The following is a 21,149-nucleotide window of genomic DNA, read 5'->3' on the forward strand; positions in this document are numbered from 1 at the left end:
CTATCGTATCCTATCCTCTATCCTATCCTATCCTCAATCCTATCCTATCCTCCATCCTATCCTATCCTCTATCGTATCCTATCCTCTATCCTATCCTATCCTATCCTCTATCCTATCCTATCCTCTTTCCTATCCCATCCTCAATCCTATCCTTTCCTCTATCCTATCCTCTAACCTATCCTATCCTCTTACTTATCCTATCCTCTATGCAATCCTATCCTCTATCCTATCCTATCCTCTATCCAATCCTATCCTCTACCCTATCCTAACCTCCATCCTATCCTTTCCTCTATAATATCGTATCTTCTATCGTATCCTATCCTCTATCCTATCCTGTCCTCTATTCTATCCTATCCTCAATCCTATCCCATCCTCTATCCTATCCTATCCTCTATTATATCCCATCCTCAATCCTATCCTTTCCTCTATCCTATCCTCTATCCTATCCTATCCTCTATCGTATCCTTTCCTCTGTAGTATCGTATGCTCGATCGTATCCTATCCTCTATCCTATCCTATCCTGTATGCTATCCTATCCTCTATCCTATTCTATCCTCTATCCTATCCTATCCTCTTACTTATCCTATCCTCTATCCTATCCTATCCTCTATCCTATCCTATCCTCAATCCTATTCTATCCTCTATGCTATCCTATCTTCAATCCTATCCTATCCTCTATCCTATCCTATCCGCTATCCTATCCCATCCTCAATCCTATCCTTTCCTCTTTCCTATCCTCTACCCTATCCTCTATCGTATCCTATCCTCTATCCTATCCCATCCTCAATCCAATCCTATCCTCTATCGTATCCTATCCTCTATCCTATTATATCCTCTATCCTAACCAATCCCATATCCTATCCTCTATCCTCTCCTATCCTCTATCTTATCCTATCCACTATCCTATCCTATCCTCAATCCAATAATATACTCAATCCAATAATATACTCTATCCTATCCTATCCTCTATCCTATCCTATCCACTATCGTATGCTCTATCCTATCCTATCCTCTATCCTATCCAATCCCCTATCCTATCCTCTACCCTATCCTATCCTCTACCCTATAATACCATGTATCCTATCCTATTCTCTATCCTATCCTATCCTATCCTCTATCCTATCCTCTATCCTATCCTCTATCCTATCCTATCCTCTATCCTATCCTATACTCTATCCTATCCTATCCTCTATCCTATCCTATCCTCTATCCTATTCTATCCTCTATCCTATCCTATCCTCAATCCAATCCTATACTCTATCCTATCCTATCCTCTATCGTTTCCTATCCTCTATCCTATCCAATCCTGTATTCTATCCTCTACCCTATCCTATCCTCTACCCTGTAATACCATGTATCCTATCCTATTCTCTATCCTATCCTATCCTATCCTCTATCCTATCCTCTATCGTATCCTCTATCCTATCCTACCCTCTATCCTATCCTACCCTCTATCCTATCGTATCCTCTATCCTATCCTAGCCTCAATCCTATCGTATCCCGTATTCTATCCTATCCTCTATGCTATCCTATCCCCAATTCTATCATATCCTCAATTCTATCCTATCCTCTATCCTATCCTATCATTTATGAAATCCTATCCTATACTCTATACCATCCTATCCTCTCTCCTATCCTATCCTCTATCCTATCGTATGCTCTATCCTATCCTATACTCTATCCTATCCAATCCCCTATCCTATCCTCTACCCTGTAATACCATGTATCCTATCCTATTCTCTATCCTATCCTATCCTATCCTCTATCGTATGCTCTATCCTATCCTATCCACTATCCAATCCTATACTCTATCCTATCCTATCCCATATCCTATCCTTAATCCTATCCTATCCTCAATCCTAACCTATCCTCTATCCTATCCTATTCTCTATCCTATCCTATCCTCTATCCTAATTTATCCTCTATCCTATCCTGTCCTCTATTCTATCCTATCCTCTATCTTATCATATCCTCTATCCTATCCTATCCTCTATCCTATAATATCCTCTATCCCATCCTAATCTCTATCCTATCAATCCCCTATCCTATCCTCTATCCTATCCAATCCTCTATCCTATCAAATTCTCTATCCTATCCTATCCTCTATCCAATCCTATCCTCAATTCAATCCTATCCTCTATCCTGTAATATCCTCTATCCTATCCTATCCTCTATACTATCCTATCCTCTATCCTATCCTATCCTCTATCCTATCCTATCCTCTATCCTATCCTATCCTCTATCCTATCCTATCCTCTATCCTATCCGATCCTCTATCCTATCCTATCCTCTATCCTATCCTATCCTCTATCCTATCCTATCCTCTATCCTATCCTATTCTCTATCCTATCCTATCCTCTATCCTATCCTATCCTCTATCCTATCCTATCCTCTATCCTATCCTATCCTCTATCCTATCCTATCCTCTATCCTATCCTATCCTATCCTCTATCCTATCCTATCCTCTATCCTATCCTATCCTCTATCCTATCCGATCCTCTATCCTATCCTATCCTCTATCCTATCCTATCCTCTATCCTATCCTATCCTCTATCCTATCCTACCCTCTATCCTATCCTATCCTCTATACTCTCCTATCCTCTATCCTATCCTATCCTCTATCCTATCCTATCCTCTATCCTATCCTATCCTATCCTCTATCCTATCCTATCCTCTATCCTATCCTATCCTCTATCCTATCCAATCCCCTATCCTATCCTCTACCCTATCCTATCCTCTACCCTATAATACCATGTATCCTATCCTATTCTCTATCCTATCCTATCCTATCCTCTATCCTATCCTCTATCCTATCCTATCCTCTATCCTATCCTATACTCTATCCTATCCTATCCTCTATCCTATCCTATACTCTATCCTATTCTATCCTCTATCCTATCCTATCCTCAATCCAATCCTATACTCTATCCTATCCTATCCTCTATCGTTTCCTATCCTCTATCCTATCCAATCCTGTATTCTATCCTCTACCCTATCCTATCCTCTACCCCATAATACCATGTATCCTATCCTATTCTCTATCCTATCCTATCCTCTATCCTATCCTATCCTCTATCCTATCCGATCCTCTATCCTATCCTATCCTCTATCCTATCCTATCCTCTATCCTATCCTATCCTCTATCCTATCCTACCCTCTATCCTATCCTATCCTCTATACTATCCTATCCTCTATCCTATCCTATCCTCTATCCTATCCTATCCTCTATCCTATCCTATCCTATCCTCTATCCTATCCTATCCTCTATCCTATCCTATCCTCTATCCTGTCCTATCCTCTATCCTATCCTATCCTCTATCCTATCCTATTCTCTATCCTATCCTATCCTATCCTCTATCCTATCCTATCCTCTATCCTAATTTATCCTCTATCCTATCCTGTCCTCTATTCTATCCTATCCTCTATCTTATCATATCCTCTATCCTATCCTATCCTCTATCCTATAATATCCTCTATCCCATCCTAATCTCTATCCTATCAATCCCCTATCCTATCCTCTATCCTATCCAATCCTCTATCCTATCAAATTCTCTATCCTATCCTATCCTCTATCCAATCCTATCCTCAATTCAATCCTACCCTCTATCCTGTAATATCCTCTATCCTATCCTATTCTATCCTCTATCCTATCCTATCCTATCCTCTATCCTATCCTATCCTATCCTCTATCCTATCCGATCCTCTATCCTATCCTATCCTCTATCCTATCCTATCCTCTATCCTATCCTATCCTCTATCCTATCATATCCTCTATCCTATCCTATCCTCTATCCTATCCTATCCTCTATCCTATCCTATCCTCTATCGTTTCCTATCCTCTATCCTATCCTATCCTCTATCCTATCCTATCCTCTATCCTATAATATCCTCTATCCCATCCTAATCTCTATCCTATCAATCCCCTATCCTATCCTCTATCCTATCCAATCCTCTATCCTATCAAATTCTCTATCCTATCCTATCCTCTATTCAATCCTATCCTCAATTCAATCCTATCCTCTATCCTGTAATATCCTCTATCCTATCCAATCCCCTATCCTATCCTCTACCCTATCCTATCCTCTATCCTATCCTCTATCCTATCCTATCCTCTATCCTATCCTATACTCTATCCTATCCTATCCTCTATCCTATCCTATCCTCTATCCTATTCTATCCTCTATCCTATCCTATCCTCAATCCAATCCTATACTCTATCCTATCCTATCCTCTATCGTTTCCTGTCCTCTATCCTATCCAATCCTCTATCCTATCCACTATCCTATCCTATCCTCTATCCTATCCTATCCTCTATCCTATCCTATCCTCTATCGTATCCTATCCTCTATCCTATCCTATCCTCAATCCTATCCTATCCTCCATCCTATCCTATCCTCTATCGTATCCTATCCTCTATCCTATCCTATCCTATCCTCTATCCTATCCTATCCTCTTTCCTATCCCATCCTCAATCCTATCCTTTCCTCTATCCTATCCTCTAACCTATCCTATCCTCTTACTTATCCTATCCTCTATGCAATCCTATCCTCTATCCTATCCTATCCTCTATCCAATCCTATCCTCTACCCTATCCTAACCTCCATCCTATCCTTTCCTCTATAATATCGTATCTTCTATCGTATCCTATCCTCTATCCTATCCTGTCCTCTATTCTATCCTATCCTCAATCCTATCCCATCCTCTATCCTATCCTATCCTCTATTATATCCCATCCTCAATCCTATCCTTTCCTCTATCCTATCCTCTATCCTATCCTATCCTCTATCGTATCCTTTCCTCTGTAGTATCGTATGCTCGATCGTATCCTATCCTCTATCCTATCCTATCCTGTATGCTATCCTATCCTCTATCCTATTCTATCCTCTATCCTATCCTATCCTCTTACTTATCCTATCCTCTATCCTATCCTATCCTCTATCCTATCCTATCCTCAATCCTATTCTATCCTCTATGCTATCCTATCTTCAATCCTATCCTATCCTCTATCCTATCCTATCCGCTATCCTATCCCATCCTCAATCCTATCCTTTCCTCTTTCCTATCCTCTACCCTATCCTCTATCGTATCCTATCCTCTATCCTATCCCATCCTCAATCCAATCCTATCCTCTATCGTATCCTATCCTCTATCCTATTATATCCTCTATCCTAACCAATCCCATATCCTATCCTCTATCCTCTCCTATCCTCTATCTTATCCTATCCACTATCCTATCCTATCCTCAATCCAATAATATACTCAATCCAATAATATACTCTATCCTATCCTATCCTCTATCCTATCCTATCCACTATCGTATGCTCTATCCTATCCTATCCTCTATCCTATCCAATCCCCTATCCTATCCTCTACCCTATCCTATCCTCTACCCTATAATACCATGTATCCTATCCTATTCTCTATCCTATCCTATCCTATCCTCTATCCTATCCTCTATCCTATCCTCTATCCTATCCTATCCTCTATCCTATCCTATACTCTATCCTATCCTATCCTCTATCCTATCCTATCCTCTATCCTATTCTATCCTCTATCCTATCCTATCCTCAATCCAATCCTATACTCTATCCTATCCTATCCTCTATCGTTTCCTATCCTCTATCCTATCCAATCCTGTATTCTATCCTCTACCCTATCCTATCCTCTACCCTGTAATACCATGTATCCTATCCTATTCTCTATCCTATCCTATCCTATCCTCTATCCTATCCTCTATCGTATCCTCTATCCTATCCTACCCTCTATCCTATCCTACCCTCTATCCTATCGTATCCTCTATCCTATCCTAGCCTCAATCCTATCGTATCCCGTATTCTATCCTATCCTCTATGCTATCCTATCCCCAATTCTATCATATCCTCAATTCTATCCTATCCTCTATCCTATCCTATCATTTATGAAATCCTATCCTATACTCTATACCATCCTATCCTCTCTCCTATCCTATCCTCTATCCTATCGTATGCTCTATCCTATCCTATACTCTATCCTATCCAATCCCCTATCCTATCCTCTACCCTGTAATACCATGTATCCTATCCTATTCTCTATCCTATCCTATCCTATCCTCTATCGTATGCTCTATCCTATCCTATCCACTATCCAATCCTATACTCTATCCTATCCTATCCCATATCCTATCCTTAATCCTATCCTATCCTCAATCCTAACCTATCCTCTATCCTATCCTATTCTCTATCCTATCCTATCCTCTATCCTAATTTATCCTCTATCCTATCCTGTCCTCTATTCTATCCTATCCTCTATCTTATCATATCCTCTATCCTATCCTATCCTCTATCCTATAATATCCTCTATCCCATCCTAATCTCTATCCTATCAATCCCCTATCCTATCCTCTATCCTATCCAATCCTCTATCCTATCAAATTCTCTATCCTATCCTATCCTCTATCCAATCCTATCCTCAATTCAATCCTATCCTCTATCCTGTAATATCCTCTATCCTATCCTATCCTCTATACTATCCTATCCTCTATCCTATCCTATCCTCTATCCTATCCTATCCTCTATCCTATCCTATCCTCTATCCTATCCTATCCTCTATCCTATCCGATCCTCTATCCTATCCTATCCTCTATCCTATCCTATCCTCTATCCTATCCTATCCTCTATCCTATCCTATTCTCTATCCTATCCTATCCTCTATCCTATCCTATCCTCTATCCTATCCTATCCTCTATCCTATCCTATCCTCTATCCTATCCTATCCTCTATCCTATCCTATCCTATCCTCTATCCTATCCTATCCTCTATCCTATCCTATCCTCTATCCTATCCGATCCTCTATCCTATCCTATCCTCTATCCTATCCTATCCTCTATCCTATCCTATCCTCTATCCTATCCTACCCTCTATCCTATCCTATCCTCTATACTCTCCTATCCTCTATCCTATCCTATCCTCTATCCTATCCTATCCTCTATCCTATCCTATCCTATCCTCTATCCTATCCTATCCTCTATCCTATCCTATCCTCTATCCTGTCCTATCCTCTATCCTATCCTATCCTCTATCCTATCCTATTCTCTATCCTATCCTATCCTATCCTCTATCCTATCCTATCCTCTATCCTAATTTATCCTCTATCCTATCCTGTCCTCTATTCTATCCTATCCTCTATCTTATCATATCCTCTATCCTATCCTATCCTCTATCCTATAATATCCTCTATCCCATCCTAATCTCTATCCTATCAATCCCCTATCCTATCCTCTATCCTATCCAATCCTCTATCCTATCAAATTCTCTATCCTATCCTATCCTCTATCCAATCCTATCCTCAATTCAATCCTACCCTCTATCCTGTAATATCCTCTATCCTATCCTATTCTATCCTCTATCCTATCCTATCCTATCCTCTATCCTATCCTATCCTATCCTCTATCCTATCCGATCCTCTATCCTATCCTATCCTCTATCCTATCCTATCCTCTATCCTATTCTATCCTCTATCCTATCATATCCTCTATCCTATCCTATCCTCTATCCTATCCTATCCTCTATCCTATCCTATCCTCTATCGTTTCCTATCCTCTATCCTATCCTATCCTCTATCCTATCCTATCCTCTATCCTATAATATCCTCTATCCCATCCTAATCTCTATCCTATCAATCCCCTATCCTATCCTCTATCCTATCCAATCCTCTATCCTATCAAATTCTCTATCCTATCCTATCCTCTATTCAATCCTATCCTCAATTCAATCCTATCCTCTATCCTGTAATATCCTCTATCCTATCCAATCCCCTATCCTATCCTCTACCCTATCCTATCCTCTATCCTATCCTCTATCCTATCCTATCCTCTATCCTATCCTATACTCTATCCTATCCTATCCTCTATCCTATCCTATCCTCTATCCTATTCTATCCTCTATCCTATCCTATCCTCAATCCAATCCTATACTCTATCCTATCCTATCCTCTATCGTTTCCTATCCTCTATCCTATCCAATCCTCTATCCTATCCACTATCCTATCCTATCCTCTATCCTATCCTATCCTCTATCCTATCCTATCCTATCCTCTATCCTATCCTATCCTCTTTCCTATCCCATCCTCAATCCTATCCTTTCCTCTATCCTATCCTCTAACCTATCCTATCCTCTTACTTATCCTATCCTCTATGCAATCCTATCCTCTATCCTATCCTATCCTCTATCCAATCCTATCCTCTACCCTATCCTAACCTCCATCCTATCCTTTCCTCTATAATATCGTATCTTCTATCGTATCCTATCCTCTATCCTATCCTGTCCTCTATTCTATCCTATCCTCAATCCTATCCCATCCTCTATCCTATCCTATCCTCTATTATATCCCATCCTCAATCCTATCCTTTCCTCTATCCTATCCTCTATCCTATCCTATCCTCTATCGTATCCTTTCCTCTGTAGTATCGTATGCTCGATCGTATCCTATCCTCTATCCTATCCTATCCTGTATGCTATCCTATCCTCTATCCTATTCTATCATCTATCCTATCCTATCGTCTATCCTATCCTATCCTGTATGCTATCCTATCCTCTATCCTATTCTATCCTCTATCCTATCCTATCCTCTTACTTATCCTATCCTCTATCCTATCCTATCCTCTATCCTATCCTATCCTCAATCCTATTCTATCCTCTATGCTATCCTATCTTCAATCCTATCCTATCCTCTATCCTATCCTATCCGCTATCCTATCCCATCCTCAATCCTATCCTTTCCTCTTTCCTATCCTCTACCCTATCCTCTATCGTATCCTATCCTCTATCCTATCCCATCCTCAATCCAATCCTATCCTCTATCGTATCCTATCCTCTATCCTATTATATCCTCTATCCTAACCAATCCCATATCCTATCCTCTATCCTCTCCTATCCTCTATCTTATCCTATCCACTATCCTATCCTATCCTCAATCCAATAATATACTCAATCCAATAATATACTCTATCCTATCCTATCCTCTATCCTATCCTATCCACTATCGTATGCTCTATCCTATCCTATCCTCTATCCTATCCAATCCCCTATCCTATCCTCTACCCTATCCTATCCTCTACCCTATAATACCATGTATCCTATCCTATTCTCTATCCTATCCTATCCTATCCTCTATCCTATCCTCTATCCTATCCTCTATCCTATCCTATCCTCTATCCTATCCTATACTCTATCCTATCCTATCCTCTATCCTATCCTATCCTCTATCCTATTCTATCCTCTATCCTATCCTATCCTCAATCCAATCCTATACTCTATCCTATCCTATCCTCTATCGTTTCCTATCCTCTATCCTATCCAATCCTGTATTCTATCCTCTACCCTATCCTATCCTCTACCCTGTAATACCATGTATCCTATCCTATTCTCTATCCTATCCTATCCTATCCTCTATCCTATCCTCTATCGTATCCTCTTTCCTATCCTACCCTCTATCCTATCCTACCCTCTATCCTATCGTATCGTATTATTAACCAAAAACCAAAAAACCAACACAAACAGTTGTAATTCTAATTTTTTCTATTAACCTAACCTATCTTATCTAAAATTCGCACAGAATCGCCGAGGTCCGCAGAAATCTACTTAGCGGCTACGATATTCTCTCTACCTACTAGCTACGAAAATTTGACGAAATTCGCAAAATTGTAAGAATTTTTGAAAAAATCTCGTGCGATCGACGGGAAAAATTCTAAAATCGCTTCGAATTATCTAAAATCGTCTGAAAGTGACGAAACAACGCTAAGAAATGCTAAAATTCTGCTAATTTCTGGATTTCGCAAGAGGGAAGTGGGGGTTTTTGGATAGTTGACCCCCACTTATTCTTATATGTTTGTAAAGCCCTCGTTGAATGCGTAACTTGCCTCGTTGAAAGTTTTTTCGAGAATCAGCTCCTTCCCCTTGTCCGTGTTGTTATCTCGAAAAGGGGGGGTGGGGGTTTCGACAAATTTTTTGCCTTGGGGAACTTCGTTCCCCAGATCACAGACACCCCTTAGATTCCCCTACCGAGTCGACCCACGTACTCAGATTTTTTAGGATCCGAAATTATTTGGTCACCCGGTATGCACGCTAATTTTCAACTTTCACCGATTCCGGCGTTCAGCGGCTCGTTGTAACGGTACGGGCGAGCACTTTACTTTCGTCTGGTCCGTTTCCCTAATTTCCGTAAAATAAGCCTGCTAATCGCTATATCTCCGAAATGGGTGGGTGCAGAGCAAAAAAGTTTTCTCCTTTCCGACCCCCTTCGACTCGCCACCCTTCGAAATGGGCGGCCCTAAAATTTTATTGAGATCGGTCTATTTTTGTATTTTACCCGAGTTCTATCTCTTTCTCCTAAGACTTTATATCCGGTGTATAATTACTACTGGTTATCCCTCTGCGGTTTTAACTCTTCTAGTTCCTACCTTACTTTAGATAACACCGTCCGACCGACCCCTCACGTTGTGTGAACTTCTTGGCTTGGCCTTTCGGGTGTTCTCTATCCTCTCTTGTTCTATGTATTTTCTCTCTATCTCTCTCGTCACTTGACACTTGGAAATTCTAAACTGCTTTATAGTCCACTTGGTATTAATCTATCGAGTGTAATTGTTCGTTTTCTAACACTGTTATTTCACCGGTTTTAATTATTTATTTATTTTTAAAATTTAATTGACATCTCTACTATTTTTAAAAACTTCTAGTCTTTTTCTATTTCTTTCTTTTCAGGTATATGCAGTTTTTCGGCACTCCCGTTTCCCGGATTTTGCTGGAAGTATCTTATTTTCACGTAAGTGTACCCGATTTAATTTTAAGAGTTTAATCTTTTCTTTTTCTTTTTCAGATGTTCGCGTTTGGTTTTTCGAGATTCTATAGTTGATGATCCGCTATTTTCTTTCAAGTTATTTTCCTCTTAGGAGTTTATCCGCCCCTGAGGGGTTTTTAACCCGAACTCCGCGTGAATCGCGTCTTTATTCGCGTTTTGGCTTTATAGTCCTTTTGGTTTTGAATTTTCCACTCACTTTTTACTTTTATATATACTCATACTTATTATTTCGAGTAAGAATAAATTAAAGTAAAACTCGCGAGTGCGGTTGAAATTTTCGCGTTTCTATGCTCTCTTACGATGTTAGCTCGGTGAGATTTCGATTCGCTCTCTATGCAATCCTATCCTCTATCCTATCCTATCCTCTATCCAATCCTATCCTCTACCCTATCCTAACCTCCATCCTATCCTTTCCTCTATAATATCCCATCCTCAATCCTATCCTTTCCTCTATGCTATCCTATCCTCAATCCTATCCTATCCTATACCCTATCCTTTCCTCAATCCAATCCTATATTCTATCCTATCCTATCCTCTATCGTATCCTATCCTTTATCCTATCCAATCCTCTATCCTATCCTCTATCCAACCCTATCCTCTATCCTATCCTATCCTCCATCCTATCCTTTCCTCTATAATATCGTATCTTCTATCGTATCCTATCCACTATCCTATCCTGTCCTCTATTCTATCCTATCCTCAATCCTATCCTATCCTCTATCCTATCCTATCCTCTATCCTATATTATCCTTTATCCTATAGTATCCTCTATCCTATCCTATCCTCTATCCTATCCTGTCCCCTATTCTATCGTATCCTCAATCCTATCCTATATTCTATCCTATCCTATCCTCTATTATATCCTATCCTCTATCCTATCCAATCCTCTATCCTATCCTCTATCCAACCCTATCCTCTATCCTATCCTATCCTCCATCCTATCCTTTCCTCTATAATATCGTATCTTCTATCGTATCCTATCCTCTATCCTATCCTGTCCTCTATTCTATCCTATCCTCAATCCTATCCTATCCTCTATCCTATCCTATCCTCTATTATATCCCATCCTCAATCCTATCCTTTCCTCTATTCTATCCTCTATCCTATCCTATCCTCTTACTTATCCTATCCTCTATGCTATCCTATCCTCAATCCTATCCTATCCTATATCCTATCCTTTCGTCAATCCAATCCTATATTCTATCCTATCGTATCCTCTATCGTATCCTATCCTCCATCCTATCCTTTCCTCTATAATATCGTATCTTCTATCGTATCCTATCCTCTATCCTATCCTGTCCTCTATTCTATCCTATCCTCAATCCTATCCTATCCTCTATCCTATCCTATCCTCTATTATATCCCATCCTCAATCCTATCCTTTCCTCTATCCTATCCTCTATCCTATCCTATCCTCTTACTTATCCTATCCTCTATGCTATCCTATCCTCAATCCTATCCTATCCTATATCCTATCCTTTCCTCAATCCAATTCTATATTCTATCCTATCCTATCCTCTATCGTATCCTATCCTCTATCCTATCCAATCCTCTATCCTATCCTCTATCCTATCCTATCCTCTATCCTATCCTCTATCCAATCCTATCCTCTATCCTATCCTATCCTCCATCCTATCCTTTCCTCTATAATATCGTATCTTCTATCGTATCCTATCCTCAATCCTATCCTATCCTCTATCCTATCCTATCCTCTATCCTATCCTATCCTCTATCCAATCCTATCCTCAATCCTATCCTATCCTCTATCCTATATTATCCTTTATCCTATACTATCCTCTATCCTATCCTATCCTCTATCCTATCCTGTTGTAGCGGCTAGCGGGGCGCCGGAAGAGAAATCGTCAGCGCACCAGCACCAAGAAAGATTTATGGTTTGCACAGCATAAGACGCTATTTGTGAGAAAACGTCTTTAACGTTTTTGGCCACTTAGCGGACAGATGTGTCCTTGTAGTTCCTAGCGACGAACTCAATAGCGCAAGTGGACGCCATAAATTTTGGGTAGTCTAAGGGTCTCCAGCCTAGAGTGTCCCAGCGACGCGTGCCTGGTTTCTATCACCCGGGAAAGCTGGGCCCGTTGACGTAAGCCAGCAGTCACGTACCGCACTTAGCACGGGGCCCGGAAGACACCCCGCTGCATCACCAAAATTAGATTTTTAACAGCACGACACGCTCACCCTTCTCACGCACGAGAGGCGTGGAACGTGGGCGTGTTATGCAAAATGCACGGATTGGTGGAAGTTCCTCGCAAGGACTTCCACCAATCAGCCGACAAGCATTTTCGAGAATATAAGGCAGAGACTACCGTCACGAAAGAGTCACAGCCGATTCTCCGCCGAGTTACTTAGAGTCGTGTCGCAGTCCGGTCGCTGTAAAAACCGCAGCCCAAGTTCAATCGCGAGTCAAGTGAATCGTGAGTTTAATTGAACCACCTCGGACGCTCTCGCGACATCATTCAATTGGTAAATAAACGACTCAGTCACGTACGCCTGATTTTGAGCATTTATTGTAAGGCACCCGCCTTACATAATCCTGTTCCTTAATTGGTGACCCCGACGTGATCAGGGTGACTGAGTCGCATCACGCGCATTTTTTTTTTCTCTCGAAGTGCGTGTAGTGCAGTGATATTGAAATGGAGACAACGACGCCAGAAGTCAGCAAGGTCGCCATCAGGATCCCACCTTTCTGGCCTGAGCAACCCGAACTGTGGTTCCGCCAAATCGAGGCACAGTTCGCCCTAGACGGGATTACAGCTGACACGACAAAATTTGATTACATACTGTCTCAGCTCGAGGACAAATACGCGGTGGAAGTGCAGGACATTTTTATAAACCCACCGGAGGCCAACAAGTATGGGACACTAAGGTCCGAACTTCTGAAGAGGCTGTCGGCGACCCAAGGAAAAAGGATCCGGCAGCTGCTGGAGCAGGAGGAAATAGGCGACCGAACCCCGTCGCAATTCTTACGCCATATGCGGAACCTCGCAGGTACCACAGTCAGCGACGAGTTCCTGCGGACCCTGTGGTCAGGTAGACTACCCAGCGTGACCAGAGCCATCGTCTCGGCTCAGTCAGACCTGCCATTAAGCAAGCTAGCCGAGATAGCCGACCAGATCCACGCGGAGGTGCAGCCAGCCCAGGTAGCCAGCACGTCGGCCCCAACGCAGTCCGACCGCCTGGCAGAGCTCCTGATCGACCGATTGGAGAAACTGGAGCTTCGAATCGCCGAAACATCCCGACCTTGCAGTCACAAGGGAAGCAGGACGCCCAGACGGAGTCGGTCTTCGTCCAGGTCATCGCGTAAGACGGAGAACGTCTGCTGGTACCACCAGAGGTTTGGGAAGGAGTCCACCAAATGCCGCCAGCCGTGTTCGTATGCGGGAAACGAATCCCTCCGACACTGACCGCGGCAGCCAGTGACGGAACATCCACCTGCCGCCTCTTCGTCACGGACAAAGTGACGAAGACCGAATACCTCGTCGACACTGGCTCGGACCTTTGTGTGTATCCACGCACACTCGTCAAAGGCCGAGTCAGCAAGACGTCATACGAGATGGTTGCGGCAAACGGATCGACGATCGGCACCTACGGCATCCGCGTGATGGACCTCAACCTGGGACTACGGAGGGCCTTCCAGTGGAGGTTCATCATCGCCGACGTGGGAAAACCCATCATTGGCGCCGACTTCCTCACGCGCTACGGCCTACTGGTGGACCTCAGGCGACGACGCCTGATCGACCAGACGACATCACGGACGACAACGGGACGCACCGTCGTGGGTTTCACGGACTCCATCCGGACCATCGCGGGGAACTCACGCTACCACCAGCTGCTAGCCCAGTTTCCCGACGTGACCCGACCCACAGCGACTCCTAGGCAAGTCAAACACGATGTTGTACATCATATTGTAACGACTCCCGGCACTCCCGCGTATTGTAAGACCCGCCGATTGTCCACCGATATGTACAAGGTCGCTCGCGCAGAGTTCGAGGAACTGTTATCTCGGGGTCACATCCGTCCTTCTAAAAGCCAGTGGGCTTCTGCCCTACACATGGTGCAGAAGAAGGACAACGGATGGCGGCCCTGCGGCGATTACAGGACCTTAAACGCTCGCACGATCCCCGACCGGTATCCCATACCACATATCGAGGACTTCGCGCGAACATTAGCAGGGAAGACAGTGTTTACTACGTTAGACCTGGTCCGCGCGTACCACCAGATACCGGTAAACCCTCGCGATATTCCGAAGACCGCGGTAACGACGCCGTTCGGGTTGTACGAGTACACCGTCATGCCGTTCGGTTTGCGCAACGCGGCGCAGACGTTTCAACGCTTCATCGACACCGTCTTACGCGGTTTCGATTTTTGCTATGCGTATCTAGACGATATTCTAGTAGCGTCAGTCGATGAAGACGAGCATATGGAACATCTGCGTCAACTCCTCGAGCGGCTTAACGAGTACGGTGTCATCGTCAACCCGAGCAAATGCGTATTCGCCGCTACCGAAGTCAAGTTTCCCGGGTATATTGTGAACGGCAACGGCACGAGGCCTCTACCTGAAAAAGTAAAGGCCATAAACGAATTTCCGAAACCAGAGACCGCGAAACAGCTCCGTAGGTTCCTCGGTATGTTAAACTTTTATAGACGGTTCATACCTAACGCCGCGGCGGTACAAACACCGCTTCACCACCTGCTCAGCGGTCGGACGGCGAAAGGCAACGCCCCGATCCAATGGTCAGGTGAAGCGGAAACAGCGTTTCAAGCATCCAAAGATGCACTTGCCAACGCTACGCTACTAACGCATCCATCGAGTCGTTCGCAACTCGCGATTATTGTGGATGCGTCGGATTTCGCGATCGGAGCAACGCTGCAACAGCGACAAGGAAATTCGTGGAGGCCACTAGCCTTCCATACGAAATCCATGTCGCCCGCACAGCGTAACTACAGCGCATACGATCGCGAACTTCTAGCGATATATACAGCGGTTAAGAAATTCCGACATATGGTCGAAGGTCGTTCGTTCACGATATACACCGATCATAAACCTCTGACTTTCGCGTTCAACCAGAGATCCGACAAATGTTCCCCTCGACAGTTTCGGTATCTGGATTACGTAGGCCAGTTCACCACTGACATTCGGCACATCAGCGGCAAAGATAATGAGGTGGCGGACGCACTATCGCGAATCGAATCCATCGCGTCGACTATAGACTACGCGGAATTAGCTCGTTCGCAAGAAAACGACGAAGAAGTCGACAAGTTCTTAACCGCGTCCGACACCTCATTAACGCTCAAGCGCGTCAAATTAATCGACAGCGACGTCGAAGTCTATTGCGACGTGTCAACGAATGTCGCGCGCCCATTCGTAACAGCACCGTTTCGCCGACACGCGTTCTCAGCTGTCCATAAGTGCGCCCATCCAGGTATCAAGGCCACCGCGAAACTCTGCAAACAGATATTTGTTTGGCCGTCGATAGAACGCGACTGTCGCGCTTGGGCTCGCAGTTGTACCGAATGTCAGCGCGCTAAAACGAGTAGACATGTCTTCAGCCCGATATCGGAATTCAAAGCGCCGTCCGCCAGATTCGAGCACATCCATCTCGATTTGGTGGGCCCGCTACCGATATCAGACGGCAAAAGATACTGCCTCACATGCGTCGATCGCTTCACGCGTTGGCCCGAAGCCTTTCCGATCGCCAATATCGAGGCAGAAACGGTAGCGAAAGAGTTTGTCGCCGGATGGGTGGCTAGATTCGGTACCCCCATCCGGATCACAACGGACCAGGGTAGGCAGTTCGAATCGCAGTTGTTCCAACACCTGAGCAATTTGTTAGGCGCGAAGCATATTCGAACTGCAGCCTATCATCCGGCGGCAAACGGCATGGTCGAGCGCTTCCATAGACAGCTCAAAGCTGCCATAAAGTGCCACGGCACGCAACGTTGGACCGATGCGTTGCCCGTAGTACTTTTAGGTATTAGGGCAGCGTATCGGGACGACCTGCTGGCATCAACGGCAGAGCTCGTCTATGGCGAGAGCGTTCGGCTACCTGCCGAATTTTTTACCAACACGGCGAGCAACGAAGACCCCGCGAGCATGGTGAGGCAGTTACGCGAACACTTCCGCGACGTTCGCCCGGTGCCGGGATCGCGTCATGGTGGCAACAAAGTGTTTGTCTACAAAGACCTAGCGACCGCCACCCACGTGTACCTTCGTACCGACGCAACGCGGACCCCATTGCAAAACGCGTACGAAGGACCTTTCCCAGTTATTTCGCGTAACGGGAAGAATTTCAAGATTCGAGTGCGCGGAAAAGACACAACGGTAACCATTGACCGCCTTAAACCCGCGTACACGGTAAACGGTGACGAGACCGTACGATACAAAGACTCGCAACCGACGACCGAGCCGACCCCCGCGCAGGTACCTGTCCACACGCGCTCAGGTAGACGCGTTAGATTTCCTGACTACCTGCAGGTCGGAACGTGAGACAACCTTGCCACGTTGTATATATATTGTACATTTTGTAAATAGCCAGCTACAATAAGAATAGGTATAGATTACCCGGTAATTAGGATTAAGTTAGGATAGCGTTAGCACTGGTAAGGGGGTGATGTAGCGGCTAGCGGGGCGCCGGAAGAGAAATCTTCAGCGCACCAGCACCAAGAAAGATTTATGGTTTGCACAGCATAAGACGCTATTTGTGAGAAAACGTCTTTAACGTTTTTGGCCACTTAGCGGACAGATGTGTCCTTGTAGTTCCTAGCGACGAACTCAATAGCGCAAGTGGACGCCATAAATTTTGGGTAGTCTAAGGGTCTCCAGCCTAGAGTGTCCCAGCGACGCGTGCCTGGTTTCTATCACCCAGGAAAGCTGGGTCCGTTGACGTAAGCCAGCAGTCACGTACCGCACTTAGCACGGGGCCCGGAAGACACCCCGCTGCATCACCAAAATTAGATTTTTAACAGCACGACACGCTCACCCTTCTCACGCACGAGAGGCGTGGAACGTGGGCGTGTTATGCAAAATGCACGGATTGGTGGAAGTTCCTCGCAAGGACTTCCACCAATCAGCCGACAAGCATTTTCGAGAATATAAGGCAGAGACTACCGCCACGAAAGAGTCACAGCCGATTCTCCGCCGAGTTACTTAGAGTCGTGTCGCAGTCCGGTCGCTGTAAAAACCGCAGCCCAAGTTCAATCGCGAGTCAAGTGAATCGTGAGTTTAATTGAACCACCTCGGACGCTCTCGCGACATCATTCAATTGGTAAATAAACGACTCAGTCACGTACGCCTGATTTTGAGCGTTTATTGTAAGGCACCCGCCTTACATAATCCTGTTCCTTCACTGTCCTCTATTCTATCCTATCCTCAATCCTATCCTATATTCTATCCTATCCTATCCTCTATTATATCCTATCCTCTATCCTATCCAATCCTCTATCCTATCCTCTATCCAACCCTATCCTCTATCCTATCCTATCCTCCATCCTATCCTTTCCTCTATAATATCGTATCTTCTATCGTATCCTATCCTCTATCCTATCCTGTCCTCTATTCTATCCTATCCTCAATCCTATCCTATCCTGTATCCTATCCTATCCTGTATCCTATCCTATCCTCTATTATATCCCATCCTCAATCCTATCCTTTCCTCTATCCTATTATCTATCCTATCCTATCCTCTTACTTATCCTATCCTCTATGCTATCCTATCCTCAATCCTATCCTATCCTATATCCTGTCCTTTCCTCAATCCCATCCTATATGCTATCCTATCCTATCCTCTATCGTATCCTATCCTCTATCCTATCCAATCCTCTATCCTATCCTCTATCCTATCCTATCCTCTATCCTATCCTCTATCCAATCCTATCCTCTATCCTATCCTATCCTCCATCCTATCCTTTCCTCTATAATATCGTATCTTCTATCGTATCCTATCCTCTATCCTATCCTGTCCTCTATTCTATCCTATCCTCAATCCTATCCTATCCTCTATCCTATCCTATCCTCTATTATATCCCATCCTGAATCCTATTCTTTCCTCTATCCTATCCTCTATCCTATCCTATCCCCTTACTTATCCTATCCTCTATGCTATCCTATCCTCAATCCTATCCTATCCTATATCCTATCCTTTCGTCAATCCAATCCTATATTCTATCCTATCGTATCCTCGATCGTATCCTATCCTCCATCCTATCCTTTCCTCTATAATATCGTATCTTCTATCGTATCCGATCCTCTTACTTATCCTATCCTCTATGCTATCCTATCCTCAATCCTATCCTATCCTATATCCTATCCTTTCGTCAATCCAATCCTATATTCTATCCTATCGTATCCTCGATCGTATCCTATCCTCCATCCTATCCTTTCCTCTATAATATCGTATCTTCTATCGTATCCTATCCTCTATCCTATCCTGTCCTCTATTCTATCCTATCCTCAATCCTATCCTATATTCTATCCTATCCTATCCTCTATTATATCCTATCCTCTATCCTATCCAATCCTCTATCCTATCCTCTATCCTATCCTGTCCTCTATTCTATCCTATCCTCAATCCTATCCTATCCTCTATCCTATCCTATCCTCTATTATATCCCATCCTCAATCCTATCCTTTCCTCTATCCTATCCTCTACCCTATCCTATCCTCTTACTTATCCTATCCTCTATGCTATCCTATCCTCAATCCTATCCTATCCTATATCCTATCCTTTCCTCAATCCAATCCTATATTCTATCCTATCCTATCCTCTATCGTATCCTATCGTCTATCCTATCCAATCCTCTATCCTATCCTCTATCCTATCCTATCCTCTATCCTATCCTATCCTTTCCTCTATAATATCGTATCTTCTATCGTATCCTATCCTCTATCCTATCCTGTCCTCTATTCTATCCTATCCTCTATCCTATCCTATCCTCTATTATATCCCATCCTCAATCCTATCCTTTCCTCTATTCTATCCTCTATCCTATCCTATCCTCTTACTTATCCTATCCTCTATGCTATCCTATCCTCAAACCTATCATATCCTATATCCTATCCTTTCCTCAATCCAATCCTATATTCTATCCTATCGTATCCTCTATCGTATCCTATCCTCCATCCTATCCTTTCCTCTATAATATCGTATCTTCTATCGTATCCTATCCTCTTCCCTATCCTATCCTCATTCCTATCCTATCCTCTGTCCTATCCTATCCTCTATCCTATAGTATCCTCTATCCTATCCTGTCCTCTATCCTATACTATCCTCTATCCTATCCTAACCTCTTATCGTAACCTATCCTCTATCCTATCCTCTATCCTATTCTATTCTCTATCCTATCCTATCCTATCCTCCATCCTATCCTATCGTCCATCCTATCCAATCCCCTATCCTACCCTCAATCCTATCCTATCCTCATTCCTATCCTATCCTCACTCCTATCCTATCCTCTATCCTATAGTATCCTCAATCCTATCCTATCCTCTATCCTATATTATCCTTTATCCTATACTATCCTCTATCCTATCCTATCCTCTATCCTATCCTGTCCTCTATTCTATCCTATCCTCAATCCTATCCTATATTCTATCCTATCCTATCCTCTATTATATCCTATCCTCTATCCTATCCAATCCTCTATCCTATCCTCTATCCAACCCTATCCTCTATCCTATCCTATCCTCCATCCTATCCTTTCCTCTATAATATCGTATCTTCTATCGTATCCTATCCTCTATCCTATCCTGTCCTCTATTCTATCCTATCCTCAATCCTATCCTATCCTCTATCCTATCCTATCCTCTATTATATCCCATCCTCAATCCTATCCATTCCTCTATCCTATCCTCTATCCTATCCTATCCTCTTACTTATCCTATCCTCTATGCTATCCTATCCTCAATCCTATCCTATCCTATATCCTATCCTATATTCTATCCTATCCTATCGTCTATTATATCCTATCCTCTATCCTATCCAATCCTCTATCCTATCCTCTATCCTATCCTATCCTCTATCCTATCCTATCCTCCATCGTATCCTTTCCTCTATAATATCGTATCTACTATCGTATCCTATCCTCTATCCTATCCTGTCCTCTATTCTATCCTATCCTCTACCCTATCCTATCCTCTTACTTATCCTATCCTCTATGCTATCCTATCCTCAATCCTATCCTATCCTATATCCTATCCTTTCCTCAATCCAATCCTATATTCTATCCTATCCTATCCTCTATCGTATCCTATCCTCTATCCTATCCAATCCTCTATCCTATCCTCTATCCTATCCTATCCT

The 21,149-nt window shown here is 43.4% G+C and overlaps 1 protein-coding gene across 1 annotated transcript in view; it reads left to right on the forward strand.

Annotated features, from left to right (window-relative positions):
• Positions 1 to 13,484: 13,484 nt before the first annotated feature.
• LOC143363790 (uncharacterized) overlaps positions 13,485 to 21,149 on the forward strand; it is a 93,021-nt gene continuing 85,356 nt past the window's right edge. Inside the window, exon 1 of the mRNA XM_076804322.1 lies at positions 13,485 to 13,881. Coding sequence (XP_076660437.1) covers positions 13,485 to 13,881 — 397 coding nt within the window. The remainder of the gene's footprint in view (positions 13,882 to 21,149) is intronic.

The sequence above is a fragment of the Halictus rubicundus genome, unplaced genomic scaffold (genome assembly GCF_050948215.1).
Source record: "Halictus rubicundus isolate RS-2024b unplaced genomic scaffold, iyHalRubi1_principal scaffold0127, whole genome shotgun sequence".
Classification (NCBI taxonomy): domain Eukaryota; kingdom Metazoa; phylum Arthropoda; class Insecta; order Hymenoptera; family Halictidae; genus Halictus; species Halictus rubicundus.